Source organism: Camelina sativa, chromosome 5 (assembly GCF_000633955.1).
Source record: "Camelina sativa cultivar DH55 chromosome 5, Cs, whole genome shotgun sequence".
NCBI classification, from domain to species: domain Eukaryota; kingdom Viridiplantae; phylum Streptophyta; class Magnoliopsida; order Brassicales; family Brassicaceae; genus Camelina; species Camelina sativa.
This window is the reverse complement of record NC_025689.1, coordinates 30875801-30891203: the sequence shown is the minus strand read 5'-3', so window position 1 is coordinate 30891203 and position 15403 is coordinate 30875801. Positions and strand designations below refer to the sequence as shown.

The following is a 15403-nucleotide window of genomic DNA, read 5'->3' as shown; positions in this document are numbered from 1 at the left end:
TTGCACACATTCAGATAATACAACATGGCTTGACCATACTCATCATCCCCGAGTTTGCCCATAAAAGCAACCTTACCACCTAAGCTTGCAAGAGCAATAGCAACACCTCCTGCACACCCTCCAGGAGCCCTGATATACTTCTCTGGTGCCCACTTAGCATCGCTCATCCGTTCATGAAGTTCATAATCTAAAAGCCTGTTTGCTGGCCTTCCCCAGGGCACAAAAGCATGTTGTGCAGATCCAAAGCAACACACAAGAGGAGGCCATCCATAAGTGTGACTAATATCTTCACTTTCATGTTTACTCAGATCAATCTCTTCTTCTTCACTTTCAGTATCAGTGCTTTCAACAGCCAAGGCTTCCTCCGCATCACTACCCTCATCATGTGCACTGGTAACTAAATCCTCCTCAGGTTCCTTATCTTTTTTAACAGTCCTCTTTCGTCTCACTTTCTTCTCGGGTTTTACTTCCTCCACATCAGAAGAAGAAGCTGTAAATGTGTAGAAATTCAAATTAACCACTCGTGAAACATCAAGTGAGGACATCAGCTCAATAATAATGGTAAAACTCATACCTTTCTTTCTAGTTCTTGTCTTTGGTTTCGAAGCTGAGACAGTGCTTTCCTTGTCTAAAACATCCTCATCATTCTCTACCAAAAGTTCAGAACTTTCTTCTAATGGTTCATCCATTGCTACCACCACCTTCTTCTTAGTTGTTCGAGCACCGCTTCTCTTAGGACCTTTAGATGGTTTCTTCTTTCCTACAACCGCACCGTTCCCATCATTATCTCCTTCTTCTTCAAGAGGTGCTGACTCTGATAACTTTTTCCTACCAGCAGTCATAGAAAAGCTTTGTTTCCCATTCCATCTTTCACCTCTAATCTTCACAAAACCAAGTGAGTGAATGATACAAGGCACATCTGCATTGTACCTGCCAAAAATTAATCACAGCTATGAGAAAAACCATAACATCAACACACAGAAACACATCTCTTTCCACTAAATTGAACAAAGAAAGATAACAAACTTAAAGTTCGCACATTTCTAAGCAGCAACGCAATTCTACGCCAAATCCTTAGAAACCCATGAAAGAAAACTTTCAAATTTTAGGAAAAAAGAGAGAGAGAGAGAGAAGAAAAGGGACCTGGGGAACGATAGGAATTGGTTGAAGGAGAGAGACGCCATGAGCATTAAAAAAAACGAAATTGTACTGATACTAAGCTCCGCAACCCATAAAGTCGAAAGAAGCTGAAACCTAGAAATGAACTAAGGGAGTTGCAAATGAGTTAAATTCAGATTTGAGGGGAGATTTGGGGTTTAAGCTCTCAAAACCTGCAGAGTGGCCTTAGCGGGAGATGAGCTAGGAGAGGATGAGGGAAGAGGTTTAGTGCTTTGACAAAAACGGCACGCGTTCTATGTTATGATTTGAAAACGTCATGACATCTCGTTCTATGTTAGAATCTGAAAACGTCATGACGTCTCTACTGTTTTTTTATTTATTTATTTGTTTTGTCTGTACTCAGCACCTCAGCACACACTTCAAATGTCGTGTACGTAACTAAGGGGGTTATTGGTTTAGGATTTAGAAAGAATTTGAATGATTTTAAAAGTTATGTAAAATATGTTGTTATTCAATCAAGACTTTTTAAAATTCTTTAAAAATTTGGTGTTATTGGTTGTGGATTTGTAAAAAGTTATCTAAAATCTTGATAAATCTAGTGTTATTGGATTAAGAGTCTTATAAAGTCATTAAAAGTTTTATGTTATTCAATTAAAACAAAAGAATCATGGATTGTTAATGAATTCAAATTTTGTGTTATTGGTTTAGGATTTTATAACATTTCCTTCATAACAAAAGTCATGAAAACTCTTTCATCAAATAGAAAGATTTTGAAAGATTTTATGAAATATTTTACAAGATTAGGAAACACAAATCAGCAAGATTTAAAATAACTTCCTAAACAATCTCTTATAGAATCCTTCATTTTTACTTTCTAATTTTCTATGATTTTAAAAATCAGCAAGATTTTTAAAAACACAAAGTCATTAAAACTCTTTCTAAATCCTAAACCAATACCTCCCTCTAAGTTAACTTTTTTCTTTTTTGGTTCAACAAATGTTAACTATTACTCCAGTTTATATATTATTAGACCCTGGATTATTATTGGTCTGTATGATACTTGAGTTTTGACAGCGGCTCAGATCTCAACGAGACTGGTATGTCATCTTCTTCACATTGGACTAAATAATTATTATTTAGAATTGTACAACAATTAGTTGTCAATCAGGAACTTTTGTTTCCCTTCAGCTAAAATCTTAATCATAAAGAGACTTGCAATCTTTACGACTTATAACTATTACCACCGGTACATAGATACACTACTAGTAAAGCAATTCTCATTGTTGATGTGCCTCGCCTCCAGGATCAGGTGAGGAAATTGTTTTACCTTTTACCAAGACGTTAGATTACTGGAAAGAGTATGAGTTGAAAAGTTGAATGAGTTCTACAATAGAACACCACAACGTCCTCACTTCCGTCCATTGTTTTACTCGCTTGGAAATTTTCGTGAATGAGTTGCATTAAGTCTGACTACGACTTTTATCGAGTTAACAAAGATAGTAGATGATATTGTAGAGGACACTCTCCAATAACCAAACTAGATGGCTACAAAGAGACATCGGAAATGCTAGAAGAGCACGGATTCGACGTTACAGCGCCTTTATCACGGATCAAGGAGCTGTCATCTGTCGTTAAAAATGGGCTGAAAAATATATTGGCGGAACAGAAAGGGGTGGAGAAAGATATGGCAGGTGAACCTAGCACAGAGCCAAATCCTAACAAAAGTCTGGTGAGGTGCAGAAGCTTATTTGAGGGAAAGGCAAAATGAAAAATGTGGAGAGTTGACACAGCTTCATGATCCGTTCCCCAGGTCACCAGACTTTTGTTAGTGATCCGTTCAAATAAAACATTTTTCAGTAAATTAATATTTACACTAAACTAATTTTGTATTGTAATATTTACACTAAAATCTAATTTACTGAGAAATGTGCCTAATTTTGTAATTTTGTTTTAGAAGAAAAATCTAATTTTGTTCGCTATAATCAATATGTTCTAAAACTATATTATAGCAATGGAGATTTTTTTTTTAATGGGTAGTGATTATTAATTATAAAGGTTTTACTGTATACTCTCTTTATAAGAAAAACTAACTTAAAAAACAAAAATTCAAATAAAACTAATATTAACAAACTAACTTCCACATATCATACTTATATTAGTTATCATTAAATTTCTACAAATAAACAAAATTTGAAGGATTACTTACAGCCAAAATCTTTTAATTTTAATTTTTTTTTTGAGAAAGGCTTTCTATTAAAAGGCAAAAGAAAATAAAAAGATTACAAAATCCCAGCTTTAGAGTTATTAAATATTGGGCTTTAGCCCATTAGTTAAGCATCCAGCACAAAACACATATCAAAGTTGTATATTGAATCGAGATTGAAAAATGCCTAAGATGGATCAACGAATCGTCACCTTGAATCTGAGTAGAGAGAAGAGAACCATTGCTGGAACATTGTTGTAGCAAAAGCAGGGTTGGTATCTGTGAGGGAAGTAATCTTGTTCCGGATCGTGGCATCGATGGTACGCATGATGCCATCAGTCGTGTTGTATTTCTGTCGGTGGAATCGGTGATTTCACTCAGTCCAGATTGCATAGAGGGAGCATTGCCACGCCAGTAGTGCTAGTCGACGTTGTGGTTTAGCCTGGGGATAGCTTGCATGTAGTTGATGGAAGCAGTCCAGTCTGGAAACGTCTGGATTCCGTGTCACACCCCTCTCCCAAAAATACACCAAAAGAAAGTACCAACTTGCGTAGCTAATCACATTTCTCTCCTGACCTGAAGAAGGGAAAAGAGAAAGGGGTGAGTAAAACGAGTTTACTCAGTGAGGAGATCAACTCTGCCCACTAGCCATACAGTAAACACGTTCCGAACTTAAACACGACCATTACTTAGCATAGAATCAGAATGTCTAACCATCAACAACCATCACATCGACGACATGCAACACGTAACTCATTTATTTCTTTATCTCGTTATCATGAAATCATGCAACTTAAATATCACACTCAGAGCAAGGCCCTTGCGGCACAACTACTCCCACACTCAGAGCAAGGCCCTCATGGCACAACTACTCCCACACTAACATTCTCATTCTCGTTCTCATGCATATGCTTATGCCATTCATAAACTTGTCTTAACATATATCCTTAAACATTAAAATCACACATTCAAGTTACTAACAACCTAACTTTTTGAAATAATCACAAGCCACCCAAAGACTATTCACAAGCCTATACTTAGCAACTATCGAAGATTATATAAGGAAAGAGGCTACTGCATAACCGCAAATACCACCCTCACCTGACTTTGATCTGGCAAGAACTGGAAGGAAAGGCTGAAGCAGTTAGCAACAATCTGAAACTTGCAGCAGAAGAAAAACAGTTCAACAAAGATTAGGGTTTCTGGTTTTTGATAGAAGCAGCTGATTCTTGTCTGACAAGCAACCAATGAAGAAGCTAGGGCATACCTTTCTCGGTGATAAGGATGGCTCAGGTGGCTTCCCTAACACCCCTTCTATCTGAAACAATCGTCAAACTGCCTTAACGTTCACAGGTATCGCCGGAATTCTTTCACCAAAACGTCAGGTTGAAACTGCAAACTGGGTTTGGCATTTAGTTAATTTCTGGGTTCAGAAAACAGCGATTTTTCTCTAACTTTGATCTTGATTTCCGGATCGACCTTACCTCGGATCGAAGTACCGTTTGTTGCTACTTCTTCCTTGCAGAAAGATCTATCCAACGACATCCAACTCACAATCTGGGTCCTTTAGTTTTGACCGGAAACGGATCACCAATATCCCTACTTGACACTGATCTTTCCTTCCTCTCCTTCCCTCAAAACACAATAAACTGAACTATAAACCACTTATCCTCTAAAAAAACAAATAGAGAATAATATGAGAAGGTAATATAACAAGGCTAGGTTTCCTTACCCACCAAACCACCGGTGATGGGTCTGGACACCGGTGAGAGAAGTTAACGACGGAGACAAACGGTAACAAACGGTAACAAACGGTGACTCAAGCGGTGGTGACTACGGCTCGACGTAACGTGGCGAACAACTCGTTTCTACTTTCTCACGAACAAGGACACAACACAACAAGGACAGCAACTTGATCTCAACGAGAATGGTGATGGTGACTTGAGATTCAGATTTTCAGAAGCTAGAGAGAGAGAGAGAGCAAAGTTTGGACGTATGCTCTTAAACGGCTGTGACGAAGAAGACAATATATACACTATGTATACACACTTACATGCTTAGGTTTTTTTTTTTTTTATTATTAGAGAAGTTGGGCTTTTGATGGGCTGGATCGGGTCTCACATTCCGCATCGATTAGCGATTGGGAGCTAGACCGCCCAAGTGAAATCGCAGTTAAAGAAGATATGGTCTCGACTTTCCGGATGCGAGTTGCAAAGAAGGCATAGACGACTGGTTTGGAGCCCCCAGCTAATTAATTATAAACAAATTAAAAGCTATATAGCACCAGCCACAATATCTCTTATAATAATTAGTTTAGATCTGCAAATACTAGTCTGGCGAATTTCTTCTCCTTAGAAATCTCCAAGAGATACTTTATATATAAGTATGCAAACTTCAAAATAAAATATGAGGGTAATTTTCTCCAAAAGTAAGTTTTTAAAATATGTATTTTGCATTATAGTCACAAGTTTGTCACAATTTTACGCAAATAAAATATGTATACGCAAATAATTACAAATTAAAATTGGTCACAAGTTTTTTTGAATTACAAAATTGGTCACAAGTTATATCAACAATTGGTGAAAATATGTATTGTATACAACATGCATGCATGATAAATCCTCTATACAACACTCCGAAAACAGATGACACTCAGGCCTCAGCATGAAATGGTCGTTCTCATCTCGCCATGATCCCAAATGGTACTCTTTTTGTGACGCATCTATAAAAATGAACCTTTGATTTAAATGATCTTTCACACTTTTAGATTGTCTTAATTTTCATTAAATCTGATCCTCGTTGCTTGAGGATATTTATTCAAATTTAATGTGATTACTAATCTTTAATTTTTGGTCTTACCCCATTTGGTGATTAATCTTTAACTGTGAGAGTAACGTATAAATTACTCCCATTTGAGGAGAAAACTTTGTATTGGTGGTGCTAATAACATTTGACAGAAAAAGGTAATAAAAAAAAGTCAAAGTAATTTCCAAACTCCAAACTCTACAGAAATCATCAAAGTCAACTTCTATAAACTAATGGAAAGAAACAAAAAGTCAAAATAAAGTGGAAATGCACTGCATCAAACAAGTTTATTATAAAAAAAAAAGAAATTTTTTTACCAAAACCAACAAATTCATTTCTTTTACAAAAATTAATCATTTTTTCTATTTTATTAAAATAAAGTCCATATAAATTTAAAGACGATACATATATATCACATAAATAACAAAGTCAAATTATGTGAAATAATTTAGACAGTACATATATGTCACATAAATACATACACGGTGGGTCTTATACCTAGTAAATATTTAAACCAAAGACAATATAATAGAAAATTATGAAAACCTTCAATATAATTGCCATAATTGACAAATTCAGAAAATGAAAGAAAAAGCTTTAGACATCATCAAAAAAGTTGAAAAAAACATGAGGATATTCCAGGCTAATCTTGATAAAGCTAACTGAGTCTTGATTAGGCTAACAAAATCTTGATAAGGCTAGAAGTAGTACATGTTTAGTACGACTGGGATTTAGTAACCAACTTTTACAAGGATTTTGGGATAAACATCGAAAACCAACTTCTTTGAAGTGGAGGCTAGTCTTTTATCTTCTTAGTCTTGCGATTAAAGATTAGAGTTTTCCAAAATCTGATTGTATATATATCAATGTAATTAGGTTCCACAACAAGATAATGCTTTTGAATGTGGTGTATTTGTTCTCTTATATATGAAACTGTTCGTTGAACAATCGCCTCAAAGGATGGAAAGCATAAATTTGCTAATTGTAACTTACCTCAATCTCTATCTTCCTAAATCCTAATACGCCATATATCTTTTACTCTTGTATAAACTTGTGTTTGTCTCAATTCATACAATCATACACTTAATAGGTGCATGGAGGTATATAAGATGCCTCATGGCGACGGGTTTCAAGTTCAAGATCATATAAAATTGATAGATGGCATACTAAGTATCAAAGATGAGATAGAAATTCTTTTAAGGAAACAAAAGTTGATAGAAAAAGCCACAACATATGAAAATGACAAGATCGATGAAGCTAAAACATAGTATAAGAAGATGCAGAAGGAGATGGAAAGTCTGCAGAAGTACATGGACTCGATGAAAGATAAGGTTGTGGCATGTGAGAAGAAGATAATGGAGGTAGAGCTCTATTTTAAAAGCCAGTCATTGTTTGTTCAAAATTTGAAGTATGTATGTTATATAAACTAAAGAGCTAATTTATCTTAACCCCTACCATTAAGTGATTTTGTGGGTTTTTTTTTGTGTCGGGAATTTTTGTGTATGAATTATTTTTCGAAATCAGATTAGTGGAGACAGTAAACATTTATCAATTTATCAAAAAAACGTGACTGAATAAAAAGTTAGAAAAAAATTTAACAGAGAAACTTAAAGCAGAAAGAGTGATGCAATTCTTTTCTTGCAAAATATAACATGGACGAATATTTTATTTTTAGTTTATTTAGGGATTAAATTAAGACACAGCGTCGTTGTGGCATATACATGCAGTGAATTTATCAAATTGATTTATAGAGCATATGACTGTTGGATTTATGTACATAGATTTATGATTTATGTTCTAGTATCATTTTTATTTTTACTGTTATAATTTAGTTCGAGGTTAATAAACGAGAACAAATATATGTATGTTCACGCGTAACATACTTACTTGATATGATTTTAGTTTTCTATGTTTTGTTATACTCATTTTTTTTTCATTTACCTAATTTTTATAATATTGATTTAAAATATATTTAATCTCCTTGATATTATTTATTATATGTAATTATTATTTTAAATTTTAAACACCTAAAAATTAAGTAAAGTTCCTCAAATATTAGGAAGTGGTCCTCAATGATCTAGTAAGAAATTCTATCTTTAAAAAGTTTTCATATACACAAATTTTGTGATAATGTTGAAATTTAGGGTTATTACGGTGGCTTTTTAATAGGCAATAAAACTCCATTGAAGAAAAAGTAAATGTTTTATTTTCATAATACAAAATTAATTTTTACAAAATATAGAAAATATAGAAAAATAAAAGTTTAATTAGATGATAATTATCAAGTCATTGAATAAGAATAAACCATATGAAGGAGATTAATAGATATTAAAATATCAAAATAGGATGCATATCCTAGAAATACAATAGTGCACTTGGCAAAATCAGATTAAGGATAACTATTACTCTTCTCTATTATAAATGTAAATATGTCTATTTGGAATATTAAAAATGATCAATCTTCACAATTAGATTGAACCTATCATATATATACTATTTGTCATGGAGGTGAACTAGTATATAATTGGTGGCATCCCTCATTTTAAAATTATATCCAACTAATGAGACAACTACTACAAAATTCAACCTCTCTCTTACAATTTGTTTTCTTCTAAGCTCGCAAGCCATCCAATTTGAAAGAAGCGCAAAAAAAAAAGGTACTTGACTAAGTGACTAACACGACTATTTCATAAGAAATTATGACCTTTTATCTGTCTATGTGCATGTATCTTAATCTCGATGTTTACATCTTCAGGTCAAACCGACGCATATAATACAAACTAAAATATTCTAAAATGGGTTCGTATCCGTTTCCTTTTCAGTGTTTTTATTGATTCACTATACATAACAATCTTCTTATCGTTTCACTTCTTTAATATTGCAAATATGTAAAACTCTAGTTTGTGTTATAACTCAACTTTAGAAGTAGTCGTAATTGCTTTGGGAAGCAACTTTAGAAGTAGTCGTAATTCCTCCACATCAGAAGAAGAAGCTGCTACTGCAGCTGTAAATGTGTAGAAATTCATATTAACCACTCGTGAAACATCAAGTGAGAACTGTACGTAGTATATAAGTTTAGGACCTTATTGTAATTATAGATTAACCTAATCTCCCTTGTACTCTCTATATATATTGTAAACCCTACATCTAATAAAGGTTAAGCATTCAGTCATATAAGAACATCAGCTCAATTATAATGGTAAAAACTCATACCTTTCTTTCTAGTTCTTGTCTTTGGTTTCGAAGCTGAGACAGTGCTTGCCTTGTCCAAAACATCAGCATCATTGTCTACCAAAAGTTCAGAACTTTCTTCTAATGGTTCATCCGTTACTACCACCACCTTCTTTCTTAGTTGTTCCCTACAACCGCACCGTTCCCAGCATTATCTCCTTCTTCTTCAAGAGGTGCTGACTCTGATAACTTTCTCCTACCAGCAGTCAAAGAAAAGCTTTGTTTCTTATTCCATCTTTCACCTCTAATCTTCACAAAACCAAGTGGCTGAAGGATAGAAGGCAAATCTGCATTGTACCTGCCAAAAATTAATCACAGATATGAGAAAAAGCATAACATTAAACACAGAAACACATCTCTTTCCACTAAACTGAACAAAGAAAGATAACAAATAAGAGCACAACTTAAAGTTCGCACATTTCTAAGCAGCAACGCAATTCTACGCCAAACCCATAGAGACCCATGAAATAAAGCTTTCAAATTTTAGGAAACAAGAGAGAGAGAGAGAGAGAAGAAAAGGGACCTGGGGAACGATAGGAATTGGGTGAAGGAGAGAGACGCCATGAGCATTGAAGTAAAGAGTTCTTTTCCAAAAAAAAAAAAACGAAATTGTACTGATACTAAGCTGCGCAACCCATAAAGTAGAAAGAAGCTGAAACCCAGAAATGAAACTGAGGGAATTGCAAATGAGTTAGATTTGGGGTTTAAGCTCTCAGAACGTGGAGAGTGGCCTTAGCGGGAGATAGCTGGGAGAGGATGAGGGAAGAGGTTTAGTGCTTTTGACAAAACGGCACGCGTTCTATGTTATAATCTAAAAAATGTCATAACGTCTTGTTTATATTCAATGGTACTCTATATCTTATTCCAAACTCTATATTTGGAATAAAATCATATCTAATGATAATCTATATTCTACTCTACAAATAGAGAAAATGAGTAGAACTTTTTATATCTAATTGAATTATTTATTTATAATTTACACTTATATAATTTTATATTAAAAACAAATATATTAAATTAGTTTAAAATACAACAATAACATATATTTAGCTTAGAAAATAGAATGACATAACAAACTATAATTATAAAATACATTACTAGTGCCATAAATTAAAGTAGAAATAGAAAACTCAAATAAAAACAAGTTGTTAAAAAAATTAACTTAATACATCATAAATTAGTGATTAAAAATCTGGTAAATTCCGTCCGGAACCATTAGGGTTATCAAAATATTGCTCAAATGAAGTAGATGTCGAAGGAGCTTGTTGATCAACCCGTTTCTTTAAGATTTTTGCTTGCTCAGATTGAATATAGTCACAAATATATGGATATCCTATTGAACTACTTTGTTTTCTGTTCTAAGTATTTTCAGTGCTAAATTCTCACTTTGAAGTTCCAAATTTTGTTGTCTTTGTTCACTTGTTTTCTTTAGTTGCTCCAAAAGTTGTATATTCTCTTCTTCTAAAGTTTTGATAACATTTGATGTTTGATCATCATTTTTTTTAGTTTAAAATTTTCACTCCACTTGGTCATTGAGAGGGAATATCCACCAATAGTATTGTCATCTTCTTCAACTAAATTAAGAGAAAATGAAGACAAACCTCGAGACGCTTGTGTAACGGAATCAGGGGTAGAATTTTCAGACTCTGAAGATGTATATTCTGAAACCGCATGGATTTAGTATCTTTCTAGCCGGAGTGACACCATCTTTAAACTTTTCAAAGTTTTTAATAATGTTCCATACATGATCAAATTTAAAACCAGATTTGAATCTTGTGTCTTGCATTAGCATTTCTTTTGGTTGATTGAACTGCATAAAATTCAAAATTAAAATAAATAAATATTTAAACGAAGATAAATAAATAATTTTTTAATAGAAGACTCACAATATCATCACTTGAAGCACCACTTTGACGTCTATTTTCACATTGTTTGATTCATGCATGCAGTTTTCTTGTTGCACTCTCAATATTTTGAAATCGACATTTGAGAGATTTTTTCGAATGTTCACTCCAGGGTGCATTTTTTCCATTCTCGAAAGCTTCCACCACACGATCCCAGAAATTATCAGATGATTGGTAATGACCTATAATTGGATCTTGAGAAAATTCTAGGTAGACTTGACATAAAAGTTTATCTTCTTCATTAGTATAACCAGAAGAATGATTACAAGACATTTTTTTAAGAAAATAAGAGAAGGTGAAGTGTTTATAATTTTGTGGAATGGTTGATTGGAACTAAAAAATCAAAGATGGTATATATAGATGTTTTTCAAGATTCTCACATTCTTAAATCATTGTCAAATGAATCAACAATACAATGACAAAGTTATATATTATAAGATAACCACACTAGCTATGACAAGATTTGACATTATAATGACAAAGTGGTGCCAAGATTCTCATATTTCTTATTTCACTATGCTAAGATTTGAGAATATGTATGGTTACAACTTACAAGATTCTAACAATCTTTTTATTCATTATGAGAATGAATGATGGTACAATGACAAAAAAATAGCAAGATTCCCACGTTTCTCATTCAATTATTAAAAAAAACAATACAATGACAAAATGTGACAATTCAAGATATTTTATATTTCTATAAATATCATTACAACTCTACGATGGTCATAACATATTCCTTCAATATACTCACCTTAGTTTTTGTTTTCAATCAAAATGAATTTTAATTTTAATATTCTACCAGGTTTTCATAATTCATCATCTTCTTCAGATGATGATGAAAATATAGAAATTATCAATAATCTCGACTAAGAAGACCAAGATATACATCTTGCTATTATTAACGCTAATAAACAACTTGATCATCAATACCTTTTCAACCGACAAAGCAGCAATGTGATCCATGGTGGCTCAGTTCAAAGACACTCTTTTATACACCGTCATCGAGAAAATGCACATTATAGATTGTTCAATGATTACTTTTCATTGAATCCAGTCTATAATGATGTTATGTTTCGTAGAAGGTATCATATATCTCATTTCCTATTCCTCCGTATTATTAATGCAGTTAAAGATCATGACAACTACTTCACACAAAGAAGAGATACAACTAGTAGATTAGGATTATCATCCCTTCATAAAGGAACAACCATTTTTCAAATACTAGCGTATGGGCTACCAGCGAATACGACAAACGAGTATGTTAAAATATGCAAATCGACAACAATCGAAAGCATCAATAAATTTTGTCGAGACATAGTGAATATATTTTTGGAGCAATACTTACGATCACCAACAGCTAATGATGTCGCCAGATTTATTTACATCGGTGAAAAACGAGGTTTTCTAGAGATGTTATTATAAGATTGAAAAAACCTGTCATTTTAATATGTTTTCTTTGGTACAGTAACATAAAAATTGAAAAAATTAATTACACGCATACAATACATTATATTAGACACTTTACACTTAGAACTGTAAAAGGTGGATAATTTATGATGCTCTATGCTTAGACTAAACAAAATTTATGATGCTCTATGCTTAAACAGTTTACAGTTTACCTTTCGATATTCAGACATTGATGCACAATGTAGATCCACAAGTGACTAACTCTCATTTGCTGGCATGGCCCTCTTTTATTTAGCCCACAACAAAAGTTTAGTAGGATCTCTTGTCATAAACAGGCCGAAACTGTACAATAGGAATCATTTCCGAATTCGGACTTACACTCATAGATAAGTGATAAATTGTACAAATTATTTGAAATAAACAGGAGAGAAAACGAAATAATACTCTAGCCTTTTGACGAATACTTTTATTGATATTTCAATTACAAGTCTTTTGTGATTTCACTTCTATATAATTTATGTCATACAATACCTACAAAAGACTTATTTTTATTTTCTTAATTAATATACTTGTTTATCCTTCTTTCTTCTTCTTCTTTATTTTATATTTTTTTTTGTCAACATTACTTTTTTTTAATCCTAATATGTGATTAAACCACGATTCACGAATAGCCTTCAACGTACCATTGTTGATGAAATAATATTAGTAACAAAGGAGTTTCTATTTTTAGTATGCTTTACAACATGTCGTGAGTTTTTGTGAAAGGTTGTGATTTTTTAAGCTTTCAGTTTCCCCATCACATCGACATCATTTTCATAACAGTATTCGAACTAGTGTTTTGGCCATAGTCAAAAAATTTGGCAACCCAGGTTTGGGATACAGTTGAAACGAAAATATTTGATATTTTCTTACTACATAACTAACTACATAACGATGAAAAGTGAACATTTTTAAGAAAAATGATGTCGATGTTTTTTTCAACTGTGTCAAAAGTGAACATTTTTTTTTTTTTTTTTGGTGAGGCCAAAAGTGAACATTTGAAGTTATCATTTAAGTTAGCAAAAATGATACAGTTGAAGAAAAAAAAACTAACTACATAACGATGAAAAGTGAACATTTTAAGTTTAGAGGAAAAAAACAAGATAACTAGTCTAACTATAGTCTAATTAAAAATTACAATGCATAACATTAAAGGGAGGCGGCAGATAAAGAGAACTTTCACAATTGGTACGAGAAAGATCAACGAAAGCCTATGATGTCTATATTGAAAACACATAAGAGTTAAGTGATTAATTAGGAACAACAAGTAATAAATGACAAAGAAGACAAGTCAAATCAACAAGAGAGTGATACCGGAAAAGGAAGAGTAGAAGCTGCGAATGAGAGTAGAGTAAAAGCGCTCTCTACGACTACGTGTGATGTGAAATGTGATGCTTCTTTGCTTTGTGTGTTTCTATTAAACTCAAGTGGGTTCGGTGGACTTTCCTTTTGACTTTTTTTTTTCCTTTCTTTTTTCTAATTTCAAGTTATAGAAATTCTTCTTTTTCTAATTGGGGCTCTCAAGATACTGTTGTATTTGTATACCACTTATTTATAAAAGTGAGGTTTTTTGGTATACATATACAACACCACATTTGATCAATATTACAACTTAATGAAAGAAGAAAAGAAGCATATAACACATTTTAACGGACAAATCATACATTTGGTTTACTTAGGTCTCAGGGGACTCGGTTATTAACTTATACATTATATGGGCATCATGAATTCATGATTAGTTTGCTCTATAAAACAAATGATTTAATTTAGTACCATACACAGTAATTAATATATAGAATTTGTATGTTTGTATTTTTCTAATGATGTATTGATGCACCGGTTTTATTTGTTTTCATATAGTTTTATTAAGTAACGATCTAAAAAAAAAAAGTAACGATCTAAAATACATGCAAATGTACTCATGATAATCTTTTCCATGCTCAACTTACATTTTTAGCCGTCACTATAACTATTAATTAAGTTGATGTCTTTACCTAATTTTGAACCAGTAATACACTAGAATGGCCAATTATTTTTCTGATAAATTTCATCAAACCACTTCCACGATCTGCATAATTAAATCCGAAAACTATGCATGATAGCATAATGTAAAATTAAGTTCTTAATGATTCAGTCAACTTTAAAACCTAGATATCTAAACGCCCGTCGCTTAGCTAACTAGCTAGTTATCATATTATCAGTATCAAATCCAGTAAGCCATGCAATTAAGGTTACAATCAATAAATTTAGTAAACGACAAGAAAAAGAAGGCACAGAACTCTTTAACAAAAAAAAAAAAAATTTAAATATATAGTAAATTATGATAGTATTACTATTTATATATTAATAAGTTTGTACGTAAAGTAGTGGATGCATGAATAATGGGTGGTATTAAATAGATAGATAGCTAGAGGGAGAGGGTAAAAGCAAAGCCTTTAAAGAGAGGGTAGTAATGAAGTTATACGAGCATGGAAACCTGACTAAACCCTAATCTCCTCTTAGCTCTCTTCCCTTTTTTGGCAATCGTCCCATCTCTCACAGTCATAGTCTCTCCCAACCTTTATTATACTGGTAATAAACATAATAATTTGAATCCCCTTTTTTAGGATGCAGACAGTCAGATGTATCTTATCAGATTACCCTATTATTATTATTATATAGAACGTAACTAATCTTCTATTTCCAAACTGAT

General features: G+C 32.8%; 1 protein-coding gene and 1 long non-coding RNA gene across 3 annotated transcripts in view; both read right to left on the bottom strand.

Moving 5' to 3' along the window:
* The window catches only part of LOC104787977 (fructokinase-like 2, chloroplastic), a 3934-nt gene extending 2568 nt beyond the window's left edge, over positions 1-1366 (bottom strand). The window contains exons 1-3 of one of the 2 annotated variants that reach the window (XM_019246089.1): positions 1144-1366; positions 575-930; positions 315-490 (exon numbers count right to left, since the gene is read on the bottom strand). In XM_019246089.1, the coding sequence (XP_019101634.1) occupies positions 315-490; positions 575-930; positions 1144-1190 (579 nt within the window). In that variant the 5' untranslated portion in view covers positions 1191-1366. The remainder of the gene's footprint in view (positions 1-314; positions 491-574; positions 931-1143) is intronic. The other variant, XM_019246090.1, reaches the window with a different exon arrangement.
* Positions 3826-4664, bottom strand: LOC104787974. Its single transcript, XR_768083.1, has 3 exons — positions 4590-4664; positions 4424-4477; positions 3826-3898 (listed from the first exon to the last, which is right to left on the bottom strand). It is a non-coding gene; the product is annotated as an uncharacterized LOC104787974 (long non-coding RNA).